Genomic DNA, 24177 nt, shown 5'->3' with positions numbered 1-24177 from the left:
AAATAAAAACAGAGTGAGCGCTACTCCCTGAACCAGAAACTATGCTTGCCTGCATGCAGGGAGCTAATTGAAGCGGAGTTAATGCTGTGCCAATAATGTTCTGATGATTGGCCAGTCTTAGCAGTGGGAGCAGGACTAGGTTTCCTAGCTAGGTTTTTGAAAACGAGCCATCTTGGGAATGCTGGAACCACTAGAAGCCCCGCGCGTCGCTTGACCCCCCTCTTCGCGACATGTATGGCCATAGCAGGACGGCAGCAGCAGCAGCAGCATGCATGTTTTATTGTTTTACACTGCAGAGGGGTGCAGACTGCTGCAGAGGAGGAAGCAGCTCAGCTAAGGTGTGTCGAGTTAAGGATGTGTACTGACTTCCATGAAAGTCCACTTCCCCGAGAGGAGTCGAGGCCCTATAGCCAGTAAACGCTTAGCGCTAAGCCTGCTGATCTAGCCAGTCCAAGCCTGAGCATGTTTGACCTTGTACAACCACCGTGCGTGCCGCTGCTACGAATGGGACTCGTGTGTTTGGTTTCAACATCTAAAGTTTAGACATGTACTTTTAGCCTTATTAGATTATTGGTCCCTTCAAGATGGGCTAAAAGGAACTAAAAGTCAGAGGGTGTAAAAGACACACCCTACCATCGCACCAACCTCCTCTCTTTTTACCACCCCTCCAAACTCTCTAAAGGGCAGAGGTAAATAGATCTTTTTAACATTCATAGGCTAAACTTTAGCCCTCGCATCCAGGGCTAAACTTTAGCCGTCCATTTGAGGGGCCAACCTTTACCCCTTGGGCTAAAATTTAGGCTAAGGTATTCAAACAGACCTTGCGTACTGCATATAGTATTTTAGGAGCAAAATTAAATTGTAGAACAATACAGAGAACTGGGAAGTTGGGGATTGGCCAGAGCAGCAGAGCTCCTTGATTTCTCAAAGGGACCGGGAGGATATCCACATGAATATGTTCTAGTTTTTGCGCTCCATATTTCAACTACTATGTGGTTTAGTGTAGTGGCTATCAGTTTCTTCATTGCTTCCTCCATGGTTGAAGCTTGCAGGGCGTGGCCTTTTACGCTGGCGGAGGAGGTGGGCTCTTTCTTAGTTAATAGGAAGGCCCACACAAATTAGCCCAAACCCACGAAGTTTCGGGCCACAGCCCGGTCACGAGCCATCCAGCAGGCCCACAGAAAGCAACCCCCCACATCCCTCCTCCTCCACTCACTCCAACGACCACAAACACAAACTCGCCCGCCGCGTTGACCGAGCTCGGATCTCTCACCGTACGTTCCCCATCCAACGTCCCACCCTGTCCACCCCGTAGGCGGTAAACCCGTTCCCCCGCGCCACATCCCTGCACTCGGTTCACGTACACCAGGCCTCCTTCCCACACCGCCTCCCGCGTGCACCTTCATACACCGGGCCCACGCGCCCGCCAGCGCCCGTCTGCCCGGCGCCCGCCGCGTCTATAAATACACCCCCACCCCTCCTCTCCTCGCCCTTTCCTCAAAGGCACCCCTCTCCCGTTCCCCTTTCCCCTTCCTCGCGGCGGGGGCGAGCGCGCGGTCGATCTGCCCGGGGACCCGATCCGTTCGATTCCGTCGGGACCCAGCGGCCCAGCCGCCAAAAACACACTCCACTCCACGCGTCGCCCCGGGCCGGGGGGCTTGGTGCCGCGGGCGGGCTGCGGGGCCGCCGCGATCTGAAACCCTAGGCGGCGGCGGTCGGCGGCCGCTGCGGCGCCGGTTGGGGCCGAGATGGACGCGAGGTTCCCGTACTCGCCGGCCGAGGTGGCCAAGGTCCAGCTCGTGCAGTTCGGCATCCTCAGCCCCGACGAGATTGTAATACCCCTCCCCTTCCCCCCTCCGCCGCCGGCTCTCTTTGCATCTGTGGTTCGGGCGGGTCGAGGGTCGAGTTGAGTGGGGCGGGCGTAGTGCTGATGGACTCGTGTGATGGGTGTTTGCTAGCTAGCTTGCTAAGTTGGTCATGGACTTCAGAATTTGGTGCCAGGATTCTAATTGGGCACGCGTCTTGCTGTAATTGGCGGCGGGGCTGAGCGGGCTGAGCTTTGCTATCAGCTCGCCGGAGTCTGTCTTGCTGAATTCACACAATTAGAATGTCTACGGCCGTACAGGCTTTCATATTCCTAAAACTTGAGCATCCTTAAGGGGGAAAAAAGTGTGCTACTGCTGTCACTATGGAGACATTTGGTTATTTTTGCACGGAGCACTGCCCTGGCGTGGATTATGGTTAAGTCTGAACTTTGCACTGGAACAGTGGAGATGTATGGTTGAGTTTGAACTTAGCACTTGTGCTTTGTACTTCAATTTTGAGAAATACGAGGCACTAAAGTGCTGTTGTAACTTGTAAAGTGTGTTGTAGAGCTTCAACTTAGTAGGTTGTGGTTGCGTGACTTACTGTTTGCCATATCTATATACGTATATAGTGATGCAATCTATTTTGTATTCTTCAGATTCTGTCAAGTTCAACTGCAACTGAAACGGTTGTATGTCTGTACAAATATAGCACAAATTCCTTGTTACTTAGTACTAAAGTGACATTAATGATGAGTTTGACCATATTATTTGTTGGGCTCAACAGTAACGCTTCATTAAAAATTTAATCTGGTTCATATGTGGCATGTGAGGAACTGATTTCTGGGAATACAAAATCATGACTATTTATTCCTTTCTGCCTTTGTAGAGACAAATGTCGGTGATTCAAATAGAACATGCAGAGACAATGGAGAGGGGGAAGCCGAAGCCTGGTGGGCTCAGTGACCCTCGATTGGGGACTATTGATCGGAAAATCAAGTGTGAGACATGCATGGCAGGCATGGCGGAGTGTCCAGGCCACTTTGGACACCTTGAGCTTGCAAAGCCCATGTTCCACATTGGCTTCATTAAAACTGTGCTGTCCATTATGCGCTGCGTCTGCTTTAACTGCTCCAAGATCCTCGCGGATGAGGTACTGTTGGTTTTGGTTGTGTTGCAGTATGTGTTTGTATCCCGCTATTACTTGAAGGGGGTTATGATTTTAATTTGACGCATGGTAAACTGAAACTCTGAGAACCTTCATCGTTGTCGCTTTTTACTGTACTTAGCTCTGTTCATCATTATCACCTTTTCACTATGGATAGGGATGAACTTGTTGAGGTATCATTCTGGCATGTAAACTGCAATTATTTTACTTGTCCTTTATTGCCCCACAACCTAATATCTTTATTCTTTGTTCTATAATATGTTTGATGAAGCTTATTAACTGACATGCGTAAGTGTATAGTTTGCATTTATTGTATTAGCTCCTTAGCAAAAGCAAATTTGTGATCAGGACAATGGAACCTGGCCATGCACAAAGTTTCGAGTCTTTTACGTGTTCTGATTAATGTGTTCTCACATATCTACTCCCCCGGTTAAGATGCTTATCATGTTACCATTTATGTTGCCAAACCTTTGACATGCTATTTACCTTTATCCATTTTTTGTCATGCAGGATGATACCAAATTTAAGCAGGCTCTCAAAATCAGGAATCCAAAGAATAGATTGAAGAGAATATATGATGCTTGCAAGAGCAAAAAAGTCTGTGCAGGTGGTGATGACCTTGATGTTCAGGACCAGCATGATACTGACGAGCCTGTTAAGAAAAGAGGTGGTTGTGGTGCTCAGCAGCCAAATATTACAGTTGATGGTATGAAGATGGTTGCAGAGTTCAAAGCTCCAAAGAAGAAAAATGATGATCAGGATCAACTCCCCGAGCCAGTGGAGCGAAAGCAAATCCTCTCCGCTGAGAGGGTATTACTATAATCTCTACTCAATTCAGCTAGTCATTCTGCGAATGTTCTTGTAATCATGTGGTTTCTAACATGGCTTGTTTGGCTAGGTCCTTAACGTACTTAAGCGTATAAGTGATGAGGACTGCCTTCTGTTGGGTCTGAATCCCAAATTTGCCCGCCCTGATTGGATGATACTTCAAGTTCTTCCAATTCCTCCACCCCCTGTTAGACCATCTGTCATGATGGACACTTCTTCTAGAAGTGAGGTAAGCCTAATACCACTATAGTTATTATGTGTCTGATGGTTGTTGCAAGGATGAAGAATGCATCCTTCATAGCTCATTGCTATTCTTCTAATAAAGAGATTTGCTTCGGCCCCTGCCTTGAAGAAAACATTTTATAAGCTACTCACTATTATTCTTCTTGGTCTTACTACAGGATGATTTGACTCATCAATTAGCTATGATAATACGGCATAATGAGAATTTGAGGAGGCAAGAAAGAAATGGTGCTCCAGCTCACATTATAACAGAGTTTGCTCAGTTGTTGCAATTTCATATTGCGACGTACTTTGATAATGAACTTCCTGGTCAACCCAGGGTGAGTAGGTTAAAATGCTATTTTGTGTGTTTAACTTCTGGATATCAGGATAAGTTTACTGATCTTTATTTTTTGGTTGAATGCTCAGGCCACACAGCGTTCTGGAAGGCCTATCAAATCGATTTGCAGCAGGCTTAAAGCAAAAGAAGGCCGGATTAGAGGAAATTTGATGGGCAAGCGTGTTGATTTCTCGGCCCGTACTGTTATCACACCAGATCCAAATATAAACATTGATGAACTGGGAGTACCATGGAGTATTGCTTTAAATCTGACATATCCTGAAACAGTCACTCCATATAACATTGAGAGGTGAACCAGTTTGCTGTTATTGACAAATGTTATGTAACCACTGTGCTTTTTGCTGACCATTTGCAGCTAAATTCAATAATGTCAGGTTGAAGGAACTTGTGGAATATGGGCCTCACCCTCCCCCGGGGAAGACAGGTGCAAAGTACATCATCAGGGAAGATGGTCAGAGGCTTGATCTTCGGTATGTGAAGAAAAGCAGTGATCAGCATTTGGAGCTGGGTTACAAGGTGAGTATTAACTTCACTATAATTGTTGAAGGTGCTGCCTTCCTAAAAATCTCATTGTAAAATTGTTTTATGTTTAACTCATCTTTTGCCTGATTTCCCCAGGTCGAGAGGCACCTCAATGATGGAGATTTTGTTCTTTTCAACCGGCAACCAAGTCTTCATAAAATGTCTATCATGGGGCATCGCATCAAAATTATGCCCTACTCAACTTTCCGGTTGAACTTGTCTGTCACTTCACCATACAATGCTGATTTTGATGGGGATGAAATGAATATGCATGTCCCTCAGTCATTTGAGACCAGGGCAGAAGTTTTAGAGTTAATGATGGTGCCAAAATGCATCGTGTCCCCACAGTCAAATAGGCCTGTCATGGGTATTGTCCAGGACACACTGCTTGGGTGTCGTAAAATTACTAAAAGGGACACACTCATTGAAAAGGTAAATAAAAAAGGAAACCTATCTCATCTTTCCATTTGTACTCTGTTCAGTTTTGTGGCTCATTTTAATTTTATTCCAGGATGTATTTATGAACATCTTGATGTGGTGGCAAGACTTCGATGGAAAGATTCCTGCACCTGCCATTTTGAAACCTAGGCCTATTTGGACTGGGAAACAAGTTTTTAACTTGATTATCCCCAAGCAAATAAACTTAATTCGGTTTTCAGCCTGGCATTCGGAAACAGAAACAGGATTTATTACTCCTGGTGATACGATGGTCAGGATAGAGAAGGGAGAGCTTCTATCTGGTACACTTTGCAAAAAGAGTCTTGGAACAGGCTCTGGAAGTCTTATCCATGTCATTTGGTAAGTATGCTTCATCTAAGTTCTATGACTTGAAAGTTGCATGGGAATAAGAAGTTAAGAACTTTTGCCATTTCCATTTTTTAAGAAAATTCCATCTTATCTTGTCTTCTCAGGGAAGAGGTTGGTCCAGATGCTGCCCGCAAGTTCCTAGGTCATACGCAGTGGCTTGTCAACTATTGGCTTCTTCAGAATGGTTTCAGTATTGGAATTGGGGATACTATTGCTGATGCTGCCACCATGGAAAAGATTAATGAGACAATTTCTAAAGCTAAGAATGATGTGAAGGAGCTTATTAAACAAGCACAAGACAAGCAGTTGGAAGCTGAGCCAGGACGCACCATGATGGAATCATTTGAAAACAGAGTGAACCAGGTACTGTGTTTCTGTTTGCTTCTGTTATTGTTAGCCTTTGTTTAGGTCTGTCGCATAGGAGGAGTGTTTAGGTTGAGTTGTTTAACTAAAATCTATTCCCTTCGTGTTCCAGGTTCTCAACAAGGCTCGTGATGATGCTGGAAGCAGTGCTCAGAAGAGCTTATCTGAAAGCAACAATTTGAAGGCTATGGTCACTGCAGGCTCAAAAGGCAGTTTCATTAACATTTCACAAATGACTGCATGTGTCGGACAGCAGAATGTTGAGGGCAAGCGGATCCCATTTGGTTTCATTGATCGGACTCTTCCACATTTTACAAAAGATGACTTTGGTCCTGAAAGCCGTGGATTTGTGGAGAATTCTTACCTTCGAGGCTTAACACCACAGGAATTTTTCTTTCATGCTATGGGTGGTAGAGAAGGGCTTATAGATACTGCTGTCAAGACTTCTGAGACAGGATATATCCAGAGGAGACTTGTGAAGGCTATGGAGGACATAATGGTGAAATATGATGGTACTGTAAGAAATTCTCTGGGAGACGTCATTCAGTTCTTGTATGGGGAAGATGGCATGGACGCTGTTTGGATTGAATCTCAAAAATTGGACTCATTGAAGATGAAGAAGGCTGAGTTTGATAATGTATTCCGTTATGAGCTGGATGATGAGAACTGGAGGCCTAACTACATGCTGCCTGAACATGTTGATGATTTGAAGACCATACGCGAATTCAGAAATGTGTTTGAGGCAGAGGTTCAAAAGCTAGAAGCTGATCGGTTCCAGCTTGGGACTGAGATTGCCACAACTGGTGACAATGCATGGCCTATGCCTGTGAACCTCAAGCGACTTATCTGGAATGCCCAGAAGACATTCAAGATTGATTTTAGAAGACCTTCTGATATGCACCCAATGGAAATTGTGGAAGCGATAGATAAACTTCAAGAAAGATTAAAGGTTGTACCTGGTGATGATGCTATGAGCATTGAGGCTCAGAAGAATGCAACCTTGTTCTTCAATATCCTGCTTCGTAGCACATTTGCTAGCAAGAGAGTCTTGAAGGAATACAGGCTTACAAAGGAAGCTTTTGAATGGGTTATTGGTGAGATTGAATCTAGGTTCCTTCAGTCTTTGGTGGCCCCTGGTGAAATGATTGGATGTGTGGCTGCACAGTCCATTGGAGAACCAGCAACTCAGATGACTCTGAATACCTTCCATTATGCTGGTGTCAGTGCCAAGAATGTCACTCTTGGGGTTCCCAGGTTGAGAGAGATTATTAATGTTGCCAAGAAGATAAAGACTCCATCTTTGTCTGTTTACCTGAAGCCTGAGGTGAACAAGAAGAAAGAGTTGGCTAAGAATGTTCAGTGTGCTCTAGAGTACACCACACTGCGCAGTGTAACCCATGCCACTGAGATATGGTATGACCCGGATCCTCTAGGAACCATCATTGAAGAGGATGTGGAGTTTGTCCGGTCGTATTATGAAATGCCTGATGAAGATGTTGACCCGGATAAGATTTCTCCTTGGCTGCTGCGTATTGAGCTTAACCGTGAGATGATGGTTGATAAGAAGTTGAGCATGGCTGATATTGCTGAGAAGATCAACCGTGAATTTGATGATGACCTGTCGTGCATATTTAATGATGATAATGCTGATAAGCTCATCCTCCGTATCCGCATCACAAATGATGATGCTCCAAAGGGAGAAATACAAGATGAGTCAGCTGAGGATGATGTCTTCCTCAAGAAGATAGAGGGCAACATGTTGACAGAGATGGCCTTACGAGGCATTCCAGACATCAACAAAGTGTTCATCAAACACGGGAAGGTCAATAAATTTGAGCAAAACGATGGTTTCAAAGCAGATCAGGAGTGGATGCTTGATACAGAAGGTGTGAATCTCTTAGCTGTGATGTGTCATGAGGATGTCGATGCTACAAGAACAACAAGTAATCATTTGATTGAAGTGATCGAGGTTCTTGGAATTGAGGCTGTCCGTCGATCTCTCTTGGATGAGCTTCGGGTGGTTATATCTTTCGATGGTTCCTATGTGAACTACAGACATCTAGCCATTCTTTGTGATACAATGACATACAGAGGTCATCTAATGGCTATCACAAGGCATGGTATCAATCGTAATGACACTGGACCTCTTATGAGATGTTCCTTTGAAGAGACTGTTGACATCTTGCTTGATGCCGCTGTATATGCTGAATCTGACCACTTGAGAGGTGTCACGGAGAACATTATGCTTGGCCAGCTTGCTCCTATTGGTACTGGAGGCTGTTCATTATATCTGAATGACCAGATGTTGCAACAGGCAATAGAACTTCAACTACCAAGTTATGTCGAAGGTCTGGACTTCGGCATGACACCAGCACGATCTCCCATATCTGGGACACCCTATCATGAAGGAATGATGTCGCCAAGTTATCTGCTGAGTCCCAACATCAGGGCTTCCCCCATTAATACAGATGCTTCATTCTCACCATATGTTGGGCACATGGCATTCTCACCATTTCCATCACCAGGTGGCTACTCTCCATCATCAGGGGGATACAGTCCATCTTCTCCGGTTTTCACCCCAGAAAAAGGATATAGCCCTCTTTCTCCATCATACAGCCCTGCATCACCAAGTTACAGTCCCACCTCACCATCCTATACACCTGGCTCTCCCACCTATAGTCCTACAAGCCCAAATTACTCCCCAACAAGTCCAACATACTCGCCCACCAGTCCATCATACTCGCCCACATCTCCAAGCTACAGCCCAACATCTCCAAGTTACAGCCCAACATCACCAAGCTACAGCCCCACTTCACCAAGCTACAGCCCCACTTCGCCAGTTTATAGTCCAACCTCACCAGCATACAGCCCCACATCTCCCGCATACAGCCCTACATCTCCATCATACAGCCCCACATCGCCATCCTACAGCCCAACATCACCTTCATACAGCCCTACATCACCTTCATACAGCCCAACATCCCCTTCATACAGCCCGACATCCCCTTCATACAGCCCTACCTCCCCCTCATACAGCCCTACCTCCCCCTCCTACAGTCCAACGTCGCCTGCATACAGCCCTACCTCGCCTGGTTACAGCCCAACGTCACCGAGTTACAGCCCAACATCGCCAAGCTACAGTCCTACTTCGCCGAGCTACAATCCTTCATCAGCCAAGTACAGCCCTTCACATGCTTACTCTCCAAGCAGCCCAAGGATGACTCCATACAGTCAGACATCTCCAAACTACAGGTATGCCCAATTCTACAAAGATCTGTATCTGTGTGTTTAGCTTTGGCAAACAATAACAATCTTGCCTCGTTGGGTACTCTGTCCTTGCATAACTGTATTGAATGTTACTGTTTCTGTTTTCACAGTCCAACGTCACCGACTTACTCTCCTACATCACCATCGTATTCACAACCAAGTCCCTCGTACAGCCCAACGAGGTGAGTGCCGTTCAGATTTCTTCACCTGTGCTGCATCTTCAGATTTATGTTTGAACAGTGCTCCATTTCAGTACTGTTATTCTTCTGTCCCATCTTACACATTGCCTGACTTCTGCAGCCCGTTCAACACCTCTGGAGGACCTAGTCCAGACTACAGCCCAACCTCTCCAAATTACAGGCAAGCCATCGCAATACCAGGCATATCTCATCTTCCTATCATGAAAGGCGTTATTTGTGTTCTGACAAACCTAAATTTCCACTTTGCAGCCCAAGTGGAAGCTACTCGCCCACTGCACCCGGCTACTCCCCATCATCCACAGGGCAAGCAAACGACAAGGACGAGAGCACTCGTTGAAGCTGCTGAGAAAAGGGTTCTGCTGATGGCTGCATAGGAAGAAGGAACCTGCCACGCCTCGCTGCTCTTTTTTTCCCCTTAAGTTTTTATATGGTTGATGAACACTGAGAGGAACCTTGTTTCCTAGAGCCGCTAATAGCGGCGAGAGTTGTTTATCTATGGTCCCATGTAACGAGTTAAATGCTGAACTTTGCTAGCTTCTGAGCTGCTCCTTGCTAAGTGGCCCGTGGGGTGGCTGTTCAGAACAACATGTTTGGTAGTGATAAGATCTTGGCGGGATTATGCTATGCCTATTCATGTACGCCGTCAGAGCTGATTTTGTCGTTGTAATGTAGGTGTTCCGGATGACCCACGCAGTGTTTTTGGCATTTCAGGAGCTTGTATTGTGTTCCTCTGGTAAATTTCTATTTGTCTGGAATGTGCTCAACTTCTTGGAGGGTGTGTGTACCATCGAGGTCGTTGGATTAAATTTCACATGTAGTGGGCTGCATTTAGGCCCACCCAAACAATGGGAAAGTTGTACTTGCGTTGTTGTAGGAAAAAGTAGTCCTTTTTACCTTTTGAATTTTGGATCGAGTTCGTGTTTTCTTCTTGGATAATAAAATTATCCGTCTGGACTCTTCGGACTCGCGATACTGGACATGTGACCTTCCTCGCTATTTTCATAGGTGGTTTTCTATTTCCTTTTAAGTTTATTTTGACTGAATTTTTGAAAAATTATAGTAAACCATAGAAAAAAATAAAATGAAAAATCTAGTATAAAGTTTTTCTGTAGTTTTAGATATATTTCTATAATTAATTTATAGCTACAGCTTCCTTGGTCTAATTATGGTGACATTTCTATGGTGGACTAAAAGTTGCATTCTCATTAGATCATGTATGTCCGAGTTATAGATTTGTCTAGGTTTATCTATAGATTTATCTAGATTTATATAGATAAATCTATAAACCAGTCGTACATGATCCAAAGAGCATGAAATTTTTTACAACAACTCAAGCATATAATGATTAATCCACTATAAAAATTTCACCATAATTGGATCACGGAAACTGCAGCTATGAATTAATTATAGAAAAGTATATATATCTAAAGCTACACCAAAAATTTTATACTAAATTATACCATATCATATGTTCACTACATAGATCTTCTCATGTGGATCCCAACAAAATTGGAATTTTCATTTTATGATTTTTTTGATTTACTATAATTTTTCAAAGATTCAGCCAAAATAAATATAAAAGAAAAATAGAAAAACCACCTAGAAAACAGCGAGGGAGGTCATGTATCCGGTATCACGAGTCAGAGGAGTCCAGAGTCAAAGGAGTCCAGACGGATGATTTTATTATCCAGAGAGGAAACATGGACTTGGTCCAAAGTTCAGAGAAGTAAAAAGTATACTTTGGCTTGCTTTTTTTTTTGTTACATCTTCTTTTGAAAAGAATTTTTCTATCAACTTTGATTATTTTTATTGGAATCTAAATTTCTAATTATGTACTCTCTCCATCCCATCAATCTATTTCTGTTACTTGGGGGTTTTCTTTTATTGTTACCTGGGGGATTGCCACAAATCTATTTCTGTTGACCCTACATTTTTCTTACTGGTGGACCACCAATTAGCAAAATAACAGCTACATACTAGCCTTGCAGTCGGGTTAAGAAGAAAAACACTCAGCTACACGTCTACAACACTGCTGGCGTCAAACCGGCCACCTCATCCTCTTCCAAATAGTATGACGTGTGCGATAGAAAAGAAAGGAAAAGAAATGGCGCGACATGCATGTTTATTATCAGCATCTCTACATGCAGGATTACGTACGTGGGCAAATTTCTAGATGACTGAGGTGGATTATTTTTTTAGATGGCTGACGTGAATTTTTTTTCTAGATGGCTGACGTGGATTGCTGGTACGTACACAAGCAAACATGAAACACGCATGCAACTAACGCTGCTGCGGCGAACAAGTGTGTGGCCGTAGATGAGAGTCACACTTGTGTTCAGAATTCAAATCAAAACCATTCAACACACGCATCATCAGTGGTGCTAATGCTTCAACCTCAACTGCTGTACGTTTAGCTGACTAGTACAATCTAGCTTAGTGATAAACCGGATGCTTCGTTGCATGTAGCCATGTAGGCTAGCTGTGTAGGACCTCTGTGTAGTAGTACAAGTGTTGCTGTCCCCAACTGCCAACCCAAAGAGCCCCAGCCCCATGTCCAATAATCCAACCGTGTGGCATCGTCGTCACCAACTGCCGGCCGGCATTGTGCTCCTGGGGGAACCTGCCACGTGTGCCGGGCCCACCTGCATTATTCCGGCCATTAGTGCCAGCACTACTAGACCCGCTGACCTTTTTCCTGAAACCTATTCACGAAGTCAACACGCCACTGTGGGACCTTGTTGTTTCCTTCACTACTACTACTAGTTCATGGCACCTTCGTGTTTACTTCAGATTTTTCTTTTTTTTTCTTTTTGAAGGGAAGTTGATGGTGAGATTGTCCATGGTAGCCGTCCATTGCGGGACTCGTCAACCGGGGGCAACCAGCAGCTACCGTATCTGCCCCTGATAAGCCTCTAGCAATCAAGAGATTTGCTCATTTTTTCGCCAAGAAAAGGGAGATTTGCTCATTTGCAGGACAGCTTAACTGTACTGAGTGGAAGACACAAGTGCCACGTATGGGCATTGTTCATAGTCATTTTACAATTCATTTACAAACTTATCTTAGATATGATTTAATTTTTTAAGTCACATCGTCATCATTTACAAATTGTAACATTGTGGGTAGGTTCTATCTGGTCACAGATGGTGCCTGTAGTTTTGCCTGCTGGCAAATCAATCACGAGTAGGACCGACGCTAGAAGAAATCACTAAAAACAAGATCATGATCAATTGAAACTTGGCCAAGTGTGGTTGGCTATTGTATCAGTTGCTCCATCATCCTGAAATTATAAGGTTTATTCGTCTCATTAATGATAAACTCTTGTCAATAATTACTCTACTCATGTATAACTTTTGTGAGATAAATTTGGTGCAATTAGGTTCCGCAACAAAATGCTGTTATTATATACTTATTTAAAAGGTCACTTAATTTTGATTATAATCTTATACCATATAAAGGAAATATTAATGAGCAATAGTTAGTTTCAAACGAGGGAGTCTCTTGTGAATGAACCCATTCCGCAACCAAGAGATCCGCGGTATGGCTTAACACATGTACTTAGTGGAAGGCGCAGGTGCCACACTTTGCTCTTCTTGGTCAACCTCCAATTCTTCGAATACTTATCTTCAACACCGGTTTATTTTAGCATCAACGACAATCCTGTCTCCATCAACAACTTGGCATAGTGGCAAGTTGTAACATACTAGGTAGGTTCTATCTGGTTCACATGTGATGCTAACGCGTATAGTTTTGCCCAACAACTAGCTTATGACTTCCACAAGAAAGTGGAGAAACGAGGCCATGATCAAAAGAAAACTTTACCCAGGTGACCACGGAATGAACCAGATGAACCACACACACAAAAAAAAGTTGCTGCTCACACGTGAGAAAGGAAAAAAAAAAGAGCTTTGTTCGTTCAGACAAGCAGACGTGATAGGCGATCGATTTGAATGATCTGGACGAGTGCTGAACATTCGCGCCATTTCTCCCAGCGCCACTGAATATACGTGCATATGCTTCTCACATGCTGCTGCTGATTCTTGGAAAGGGAAAAAAAAGCAAAAGGTGAAACGGCCAGCTTTCCCGCCACTAAGCAGACGACCTGAGCAGGATTTTGCATGGCCAGGAGAGATCAGAGCGTGCCCATCATGTCACCAGGTCATCACCAATCCCAAGTTGGCTACAACTCCGCCCAACCTCAGGTTTCCAAAGGCTCTACCCCACCCCAATCAACCTAGCGCCGCCGTGGCGCGCCACGTCGGACGCGTGGCGGACACGTCACGCGCACGGGCCAGTCGGGCATTGACAAGTCAGCAGCGGGACCGCCCGGTTTGTGGGACCAGGGATAAGCATAATTATTGTCCTCTCAGGAGCTGGGCTGATCATGGTTATGATGTGGGGGGGTTTAGTGGATGAGACCTCATGCTGTCTGGGATCTTTGAATGTTTGTGTGGCTGAAGAGGGGAATAATTGGCTGATGGGTGGTGTGTGTGAGATGCAGTGCAAATGAAGTTGATGTTGCCTCTGTTGTGATGTGTCGGCCTGAAATCGCCTTCCTGATTGGAAAAATGGCAACTTTTTCAGAGGAAAATGCTGACTGGCAGTTTGACAAAGGCCATGACCAGGGGATGTGTTTGGTGTTCAGTTGATTTGTACCTCTTGTCATGCGTGCTAAAATGGTGATGGATGTCTAGCACTGCAGACAAAGCATTTTAGTTGTTTTTAATCGTAAAGTATTGAATCTTTTCTCTCGTTTTTCTTCTCTGTCCGTTGCGAAAATGCTGGCCATTCATCAGCACACCGCTTACCAGGGAGCCCACATAATCTTTTAAGGACAACTGATTGCATGCCTCGCGTTGACACATCCCTTTCATTATCCTGGCAACAAAAGGAAAAACAAGTAACATGCATTTGCTAAACTCCACTGACCTCAAAAGTTTAAATCTTGTGGCTTTGACTTATTCCCATCAATTAGTCACTCTATTATTGAGGCCTTGTCTTTGTGCATTTGCACTGAACGTTGCACTCACATGGATCCTCGTTTTTTTAGAAGAGAGAGGAGGAGAGGGCGGGTGCGGGTGCTGGGGGGGGGGGGGGGGGGGGAGGGGTGTTAAGGTATACAAAAATCAGATTAAGGGTGGTTTTGGCAACTTTGTGGCAAATATTAATGTAGATGTCCATGAACCAACTATGAACATGACGTCTCAAGTTTATGGATAAATTTTGAGTTGGAAACATATACAAAATTTGAGCTCAGAGTTTCTTTGCCGACTTTGATGATAATAAAAAAACAAATATGTACTCAAACTAACTCTGAACATTAGAAACTCACAAGGATCCACGTTTTTCAGGAGGGCTTTATGAAGGTTCATAATAAAAGTTGAGTTGAAGAAGATATAGAAAGAAAATCAATTCAGACTTAGAGTTGTGTGCCGCCTTGTGATAAATATAAGAATATAGACCCAAACCGGCCCTGCTATAAAGTATAAATACAAATATAGACTGAACCAACTTCTTGATAAATAAACAATTGATCTACACTCAATCATGATTAATCAAGCGTCACGGAGTACATCATTAGAATGCAGCTGGAATCTGATTTAGTGTAATCGCAGTTTGAACTTTGCATGCTTATCCCACAATATTTCTTTACTTTCTAGAGGATTTTTTCATCGATGCGCAGTCACAAAAAATTAAATTAAATAAATACTTGATTAGTCTAAATACAGGGTTCTAAGAAAATGTGAGCTGAAACTGCAATGTTAAACAAAATAATCATCTAGAAACAACTGAAGCGTTACTACAGATGCAAACAGAAATATAGAAAATTAATGAGTTAAATAGAATGAACCAGCCGCGAATGGGAGATGGTTACATGATAAGTGATATCAATCCAAAATCATAACATGACAGAATTGGCATCCTTGAGCAGATATCCTACATATCGCTAAAAGCCATCATGCTTTTCCATCATGCCCTTGTCTTTTAGTGCTTGTTCTGTGGTAATTACACGATAGCAGTACAAACATCCATCATCTTTGTCCAAGATGCGACAGCCTTGATGTGCTTTCAACGCATAAAAACTCTGTTATGATGTCAATAGAAAGTCTTAGGTAAAAGGAGTCAAATTTGTAATGGTGTTCAATTGGAATATATCCTACCGCTGCAAAGTGAATTTGATAAAGGGTGAAGCCTTTCAATGTATATACCATATTACAGTTGCTCTGTTAGAGGCCAATAATACGTTGAAGTGGTTTGCTTTGTCATCTATTGTGCGATGCATGAGAATATTCCATGGCTGTCTAATTGTTAAGACAAAAATTGGTTTCCTTCAGATTTCATATATTTGTCAGATGTCCTGAGATCCAACCAAAAGTTCCACGAATGATCTGTCTGAATTGAGAGCTACAGTTTCAGTAATCCTGCACATACTGTTTAAGCTTATAGGTTCCATGAGCCTAGTTCTTGAATATATGCTGTCCCAAATTTGAAAAGATGTAATTTGGCTGCAATACAGAACATATTGTAGTTCTGTTACACACTTACATTATGATGGAAACTAGGTTGAGGCAGGAATAAAAACTACTACTTGTTCTAAAATGATGGAAACTAGGCTTCAGCTCTGTACAGGGGAAAATACCATCACCGTTTTTCATTATCCATAACAATTACTAAAATCATATATTGTTGTTGCTTAGAGTAGCACATACTTATTATCCTAATCAACTGAAGGCTTTGAATCAAGATAGAAAGTTTATTGTAAATATGCCCTACTTATGCGCAATATCCTAACCCACAACCTCTAGAATAGGCTGATCTGTGATACATGATTTTGGAAAAGCTGGAGGATGAACAGCTAATTGAAAATAAAAATAAAAATGAAACAGTTAGAGGACAAATTCTTCCATTACTGAAGACAGTCCCAAATAGCAAGTCTGCTAAGAAGAGTTCTCCCCTATATTTAGCTTTGTCTACAGTATCTACATTATACGCCAGGAATATGAGCAACAACAATGTCCTAACAATAGTGAAGCCTTCTCCTGCCATTGGTTGTTGCCAAAATCAACTTGTGCTGCTTGTCTACCTCCTTGATTGTTTCAAATCCTTGAGAAAATATGCTGTGCTAACTGGCCCCCATTTTTTGCTCCTTTCAGATGTTCTGTTGCGCACTTTGTGCAGGATTGGTTGATCACGTTGTATTATTATCTAGTAGAACACAACAAATGTACAATGTTTTAATTTTGATGGTTGCAACAACTTGCATTAATATCTGATATGGAGTACTACCAAGTGGATGATGTATATGCTTTAGGGCTCGAAATATTAATGCGAGGGTGACCAGTTGTTGCGACTGGTGGTAAATTTTCAGGTCATCTAAATAGAACAAGGTAACTTCATTTTTTTATGAATCATCTAAAACATGGCATCATTTTTTTTCTCTTAGTAGTTGATTTATCCCTTTTCAGGGATTCCAAATTTATTTGCGTTCTCATGCATACATTTAAATTTTTGTCTAGGAATAAATTTGGGATAAGTCTCTTATTTTGATGATATACTTTTTTTTAGAAACACATGAATATAGCTGCTATTGTAAATTCGAAATCCACTCATTTAGAATAACACTAATAATAACACCTAAGACTACCTTTAAAGAGTATGTTAAAGATCATTACCAAAAGGAAGGTGTCATGGTGCCAATTGTCATGGTCTCTTAGAAAAATATGAAGCCACAACGCTTTATTGTTATAAATGCGTGCTATTTGGTGGAGGTGAGATGTGAATTTTTTTTTCTTTTGCTCGTTTTCTTATTATGTACTGATAGTGCATGTGAATGTGATGGAGATCCCTCCTATTAAGCTTTGACTTCCAAAGTACCAAATATATTTGTTAATTGCCATTGATTACACCAATCATGCAGTATAGGCAAATCATAGAGCCGACATCCTATCTGGAATATGTCGGCTAGGTTATCCCGTAGTGAAGCTAGATAGTGTCCTTGGGGAAGAGCTAGCGGACCAGAGTTCGAATCCTAGTTCCTCATATTTGTTCAGGAGGGGTATTTAATACCTCCCCATAGCCCACATCATTTTTATCACATTACATTCTAGAACATATGTGATTTAAAGAAACATATGAAGATTTACAATTTCTTTCAGTTCAGAATTTGGAGCTAGCTGTTGATGGATGGCACACTATGCATTATATCTTTAAACACCTTCTAATACCGCCATTTGTATCTCCACTTGACACGTATGTTTTCATTTCAAGATGCCAGGACACATCACTATGTATGAGAACAGCGAAGTTTCCGAGAATGAGCCAATCAAGTCTCCATCTCTTGATTTCTTATTTCCATGCAGTTTGAGTGTCAAGCTTTACCCTATTAGTATATACCAGAAAATCTTCAGAAGAAACCTAATCCTGCAATGCAAACATACTGATCCAAACAGTATGTGAGAAATTGCATTGCAAACGAGCCACTTGCTTCTGTAATGACACAATGACTGATTGCGAGCACCTTCGGAGAAGGTTGCAACATTTTTTTAAGTAATGCTAGGAACTCTAGCATTCACTTAGAAGAGGAAATCAGCACCTGGGTTTGAGCCCTGATGTGTGGTGTTCAATTGTACAGTACCTTCTGTTACGAACTGAGCAATCGCTCGGACCCGGGACTCTGGTTCCATTGAAAGCAAAACCAGTTATTATCAGATAGAGCCATAAAAGGAAAAGGAAGATCTCAAAGGTAGTCATCGGATTTCTAAAGTTTCAGTGTTCACAAATAGGGCCTGCCACTCACAACATGTTCTACCACTACAGTTTTCACAGATTCATTGTATCTTTCATATCAGGTGCGTGTCATGAGGAGCAGTTCAATAATGCAGCATAGCAAATGACATTGCCTGGGATCTAAGCATCCTAACTTTTATCATTGTACAGTTCTAGTTGTCTTGACCCTATCAAATGAAAATAACAACTTTGTACACATTGCGAGCTAGCAATGCAGCCAGATGCTACCAATAATTGTCATAATCTGACTTATGTAGACTGTAACTGTATCTGCAGGAAAGAAAGGCATTCAGTGGGTTGCAGGGTTTGAACATGATGTCAAGCCATTCAGATGACATTTGTGTGTGCATATGCCTATGGATCCTTATCCTGCAGGTCTGAAAAGGTTATTAGCTCCCCGCTTCTGTGTTCTGTTTCACTGAAAAAGGGTTCCAAAAGTCACCAGTGCATGGGTTCAATAATGCTGACTGTGACTGCAATTACAATTGCCCTGCAGCCATGCCATTGAAATGGACAGCAAGTTATCCTGAGCTTTCTGAACCTTATGTACCCCATCCTATAAGGCCAACTGTTTTATTATCTACAGCTGCATCAGCAAGAACAGGTCATTTAAGTGATTATTTCAGGAGATAAGCTTACGTATTAGTAAACTGATTATTGCAAAAGCATGGTTTGCTTATAACTTCTAGAGATTAACTATATAAGCATGATATCACCATGCATGGTTCAGGATAGTGATAGATGGTGGCCTTTTGGCCAGTAAAGATCACTGTCAAGGGAGTCAAAGGATAGGCACAATGACGCAGCAAAAAAATAGCACTACACAGCAAGTATCTGTCATTTAGATTGTTGTTCACAAATCAATTTTCGCGTCCCCATGACACTGCAACGTACAAAAAGATATGTAGGTCATTGATGAGAACGTTTTTGTTGCCTAGTTTCCATAACTGATCTTGGTGAGTTCTTAATGGAAATATACCTATCATCCATATATAATTGTTCCTGTGATCAAATAGCATGTAGATAAAAGATAGGTCTTCAAGTGGGCATTGTCATTGAGCCTATGCCATGTAGAGTGCATGTACTACTGCTATTGTTAAATGTGGAATCCTGTCAATGTGCTTGTTCCTGCAGTATTATCCTCACTCTTGCAGGAATATTAGATGGTGTGCAAAATTAAGCAATCGATTATGGTCCTTCTAAGTCCTGCAATATTATTGTCCTATGGTTTGGTAAGATTTAAGGCCCACCATTTTTCTTGTGATCAGCTATCTAGGCCTATTAGATGGCATCTCCAGGTACTGTTGTCGGGGACTCGGGGTAAGTAAGCTCAATCATGAGGCTTGAGAATGCATTGTTTTAGAGCTAATGGCAGAGAGGTTTTCTTTGAAATATGTTACACCGATTACCGGCTTATATGCAATTGCAAATTTCTTTTACAAATGATCCAAGTCAGGAGTTAAGTTTTGATCTCAGTAAGGCTTGACCCAAAAATGATGTATAAAGTATGTCTTAACAATACTAACAATTTATATAGGTGTTCTTTTGCCTCCTCCCCCCACTGAAAGCATTTTATTGGCTGAAATATCACATAAACAAACATTGAGGTAAAAACATACTTCATGAGATTATGGTACAGCTATGAAGATGCCCTTGCAGGCTTGCAGGAATCATAGTCTATGGAAAACAGAAAAGAAGAAAATATTTATTTAGTCTCTAAAACTAAGATGCTTTCCTACTATCTGTATTTGGTTTATTAACCCCCTTTGAAACCATACCCTATCTAGGTCCGTGTTCACTTATCACTAGCTAGCTAGTAGAGTATGAAGTACGGAGTACGTATCAACATTGTTCCAGTTTATTTACGGTACTGGTTCATGTGTAGCAGCAGCACTAGTTATACTGCCATGTAGCGTGCACAAGTAGTTTAACTAGCTAAAACCTAGTAGAGGCTCTAGGGGCTAGACACACAAGATTTGATTATATTCTCCATATTCCAAAAAGCAAGGGCTAAGAAAATGTCTCGTATATATCGATACTTTTCTAAAGAAGAAAAATGTCCACAATAATCAAAAGGGGCAAGTTCCCCGATAAAAAAAATGAAAGGGGCCTGATGACATTATATATTTAGCAGAAAATGTGTTAAAGATGGCTCTTGTCTAGCATATTTTTATGCGATGCTAAGTTCATATTGATAAGTTTATGGCTCATAGCCTAAAGCCAACAATTCCCTCCAATGAAAGCCATACATATAGAGAGAATTAGGCACACATAGTACACCCAAATCAATATAATAAACTAGTACAACAACACTTAGGGAGGCTCCGATTGCTCCTTGAAGCATTTAAGAGATTGTGCAGTTTAAAAAACTTGCAAAGAAACAGACAAGATAGAGATACCATCCAGTGGATTTTTGGCCTGAGATATAAAAATGTCTGTTGCTTTGCCTATCTCTTTCTCCCTAGAAGAATAAAGAGAAAAAGGTGCACGTTTGGAAGCTGGATTTTGGTGTTCCTTAGATATTTTAATCATGACCAAGTGATCCAAAGGGTAGCTGCATAAACAGAGAGAAAAGACCATAGCTTTGTGATCAAATGCGGAACGGGAACAGATCAATGATCATTCGATTTGAAGCATTTGCCGTTGTAGAAATATTGAACAGAATCTTTTGAAAAAAAGGGTAAAGCAATAGGTTTCACATTCTTTTGTGAGGATAAATGCTACATTTGGAGCAACATGGAGAAGATAAAATGATTCCAATGCATTAACAAGGACGGTGTTGGTGATAGTGCGGGCTATGGACATGAGCACAAACAACGGACACCTTCAGCTGAATAATTAGACGCTCAATCCTTAATGAATTCATCCTCTTCTGATATATTACCGGCAAGTCTTCTATTATATTCGCTGCAATAATTTTCTGCCCCATCTAGTCCATTTTCAATATGTAAATAAGTGTAATCGAGCACCGAAAAAAACCGTGTTATTCAAAATAATGCGTTGAACCAAAATTGCCTTTTAAATTGTCAAAAGAGAACAAACAACCTCGATTATTATGCCAGATTGTTTCTCATGTCACCTTTCTACCGACGGCGTTGGAAAAAAAAATGAGGAGAGCGAAAAAGAATCTTTCCATAAAAAAAACGTGGAAGCATGCGTTCAAAGCCACAAGTAAAAACTAAAAGAGAGTGACGGAGGGGTCGCACACATGTAGTGCTTTGCCCCATGGGTGGTGGCGCGTGTATGTTTCAGTTTCACCACGTGTTGTGCAGCGTGGTGTAAGGTTGTGTCCACATTCTCCTACAGGTCAACGCCAGGTTTGACCTTCCAATGCAAAGCTTACATTTGTCAAATTGACAGGTAAATGAGGGCGCATTGATATCTATTATTTCTACCAGCTAGTGGGGCAATGACTTGTCTCTTTCCATATCCGGTAATAATTTTATCAGGTCAGCAGATACTAGTCTTCTTCTGGTCATCAACGTCAAGCCCCCACATGCGCAACAAAACCCAACAATTAGTAGTGCCAAGTTGACTACTACAGTCTGAAGCATGCATGTGCTGACCTAGCTATGAACTTGCCTGTGTTCTTGCTCGTTTCAAAAAGAAAAAAAAGAAAGGAATTTGCCTGTGTAGAATGTGTTGATGCGACGTCGAAAGGACGTAGTTGCAGATACAATGCTTGCTAACAATGCAACTTCATCATCATGGATTTTTACATGGGGAAACTTTTTTTTAAAAAAAAGGGATGGGGTAATATTAGAATTAGTTCTTGTTTAAATTGCCTCAATTAAGCCGATAGTATTTGATATAATACCTGCTATCATTCTCCTTGGTTTAGTGTCCTAGCTACATATATTTATTACTCCATATCAGAGATTCAGAGCTACTTAATCCGTCCTTTTCTGCTTCATGGAAAATATGAATTACGGTAGCGAGTTATGCAGGAAAAAGATTTCCAATACTTGACACTATGCACTAGCAACATTAGGAACCATTTTATCTCTTTTCTACAACTATGTGTGGACCCTGCACAACAAGAGAAAGGAATGGTTGGCAGTTGTCCCTTGGAGAGAAGCAACACTTTGTGCGCCTGGATCAAGCTAGAAAACCCTGTGATTGGGGTTCCACAGTCTCATACCGATCGATCTCCATTGTGGACCCCCTAACCTAGCTAGGAATTTGAGCTCAAATGTACTATTCGTTCCTAGAGACTTGTCTCACATCGATGGGCACTTCAGGCGCATGCAGGAACTTTCATATGCGGATGGGATTGGCTCGAATCTGAGTTCAACAGCTACAGCAGAAAATGACGCTCGATCTCATTCATGTAAGCAACACGCCACACGTACGCCGCAAACAGAATACCAAACGAGGAATAATATGAGAAGCAAAAGGAAGAGAATGTGGATCGATCTTTATTGCAGCTTGGATGACCATGTATACAAACCTCATGTATCCTTAAGAATAACCAACTGACGGGTGTGTACATGCTTGATTATGGCTCTATTCAAAATTAAATTCGAAGACCTAAATAGTGTAGTACGTATCTCGATGCATCCTCAACGGCGTGGATGCGCGGCACGTTAGTGTCTTTTTTTCCTCTAGGGGTTTGCTTTTCCTCAAGGAAAAATGCTCAAATATACATATATCATGTGCACACGTGTGTGTGTGTGTATCTCTTTCCCAAGTTGATGGAGTTTGGCAACCTCTGGATGGCACCAAGGGAACAACCTTGCACGGCACATTTTGATGGCCAGTTCGCCTTTTCTAAGAACAGTTTTGTGGGAACATTTTGACGATCTCAGAGCTATTAGTAATAATAACCTGCACGTATGTTCTACCAAGCATGGTCAAGCAGTCTTTTCATCGATCAATCATGCTGCCTCTCTATATGGAGATTCTATCTAATTTGTATGGCCATAGTAAGTTCAACTCTCACCTACCACGGATTAGGTGAGTTAAACGTTGCACTTTTTTTCCACTTTGATTCTCTTGGGTGAACTAGATCATGAGTTTTAGGATGACTTCACTACCACTGTCGTGCCCTAGAAACCAACCAAACATGATGCATCTTGGAAAAAACTTCACCACACGTGCTCCTAATCACCACATTTGCTGACGTATGATCTTGATTTTACTTAGACTATAATATTCCGTCTGATTCAAATTAAGACATTTACACGGTCTCTAATATAACATTTTGATCATGGTTTTAAATTGCCAGCTAAGGCGTTTAGCGGCAGGACTTCTGTTACTGCATTTAGAGGGCTATAGCCAGTTTTAGCTGGCTAAATGCTATACGGCTGCCCTTTCTGGCAGCTATAGCTGGCTATAGCAGCAGCTATAGCTAGCTATTTAAAACCTTGATTTTGATCGAGTAACGGCCTGGTATCTAAAGTCAAATATATCATTTCAAATAGGAGGAAATATATACTCTGAAAATATTTCCATGACCAGTCCAGTAACATTGACTTTTTTTAACCTTTTAGCTCTCAATGACTAAATAAAGTAAAAAGAAAACTTTGACATACATGCAGACCCAAAAGCCAAATATCTTCCCCCATTCTAGCTTGTAGAATATATAAAAAGAAATAAAAACACTTTCGACATCAAAGGTAAAAGCGATGGTAAAATGGTAAGAACAAACCTAGCAACACGTGCCCTTTTACCAAAATAGGCATCCATGCATGGCCAGATTGCAGGAGACGGGACAGAATTGACGGCGGCGAGCTCCCTCAGCTCGGGCCTCCGGCCTCGGTAGTCGGTATCGAATCCAGGCACAACTAGCCGGCGGGGTTCCGGACAACGCGGCGGCCGCGTGGGCGCCCGCCGCCCAATCGGCCATT

The 24177-nt window shown here is 42.2% G+C and overlaps 1 protein-coding gene across 1 annotated transcript; it reads left to right on the top strand.

The window, feature by feature from the left end:
* The first annotated feature begins 1504 nt into the window (after positions 1-1504).
* On the top strand, positions 1505-10281 carry LOC112897443 (DNA-directed RNA polymerase II subunit 1). Its single transcript, XM_025965733.1, has 14 exons — positions 1505-1832; positions 2695-2958; positions 3484-3783; positions 3872-4030; positions 4203-4364; positions 4453-4673; positions 4759-4900; positions 5003-5338; positions 5418-5704; positions 5818-6076; positions 6189-9328; positions 9454-9525; positions 9644-9703; positions 9793-10281. Exons 1-14 carry the CDS (start codon positions 1749-1751, stop codon positions 9878-9880), a joined length of 5574 nt encoding a protein of 1857 aa, XP_025821518.1. The 5' UTR covers positions 1505-1748; the 3' UTR covers positions 9881-10281.
* The last annotated feature ends 13896 nt before the right edge of the window (positions 10282-24177 follow it).

This window comes from Panicum hallii, chromosome 6, assembly GCF_002211085.1.
Source record: "Panicum hallii strain FIL2 chromosome 6, PHallii_v3.1, whole genome shotgun sequence".
Classification (NCBI taxonomy): Eukaryota; Viridiplantae; Streptophyta; class Magnoliopsida; order Poales; family Poaceae; genus Panicum; species Panicum hallii.
The sequence above is the reverse complement of the archived record's forward strand: the minus strand, read 5'-3'. Positions and strand labels throughout refer to the sequence as shown.

Excerpts from the sequence above, each read along its gene's own strand:
- LOC112897443 (XM_025965733.1), top strand. The coding sequence starts at position 1,749 with ATGGACGCGAGGTTCCCGTACTCGCCGGCCGAGGTGGCCAAGGTCCAG. Across the intron at positions 5,705-5,817 it reads AGTCTTATCCATGTCATTTG|GGAAGAGGTTGGTCCAGATG; the intron begins GTAAGTATGCTT and ends TTGTCTTCTCAG. Across the intron at positions 9,329-9,453 it reads CAGACATCTCCAAACTACAG|TCCAACGTCACCGACTTACT; the intron begins GTATGCCCAATT and ends CTGTTTTCACAG.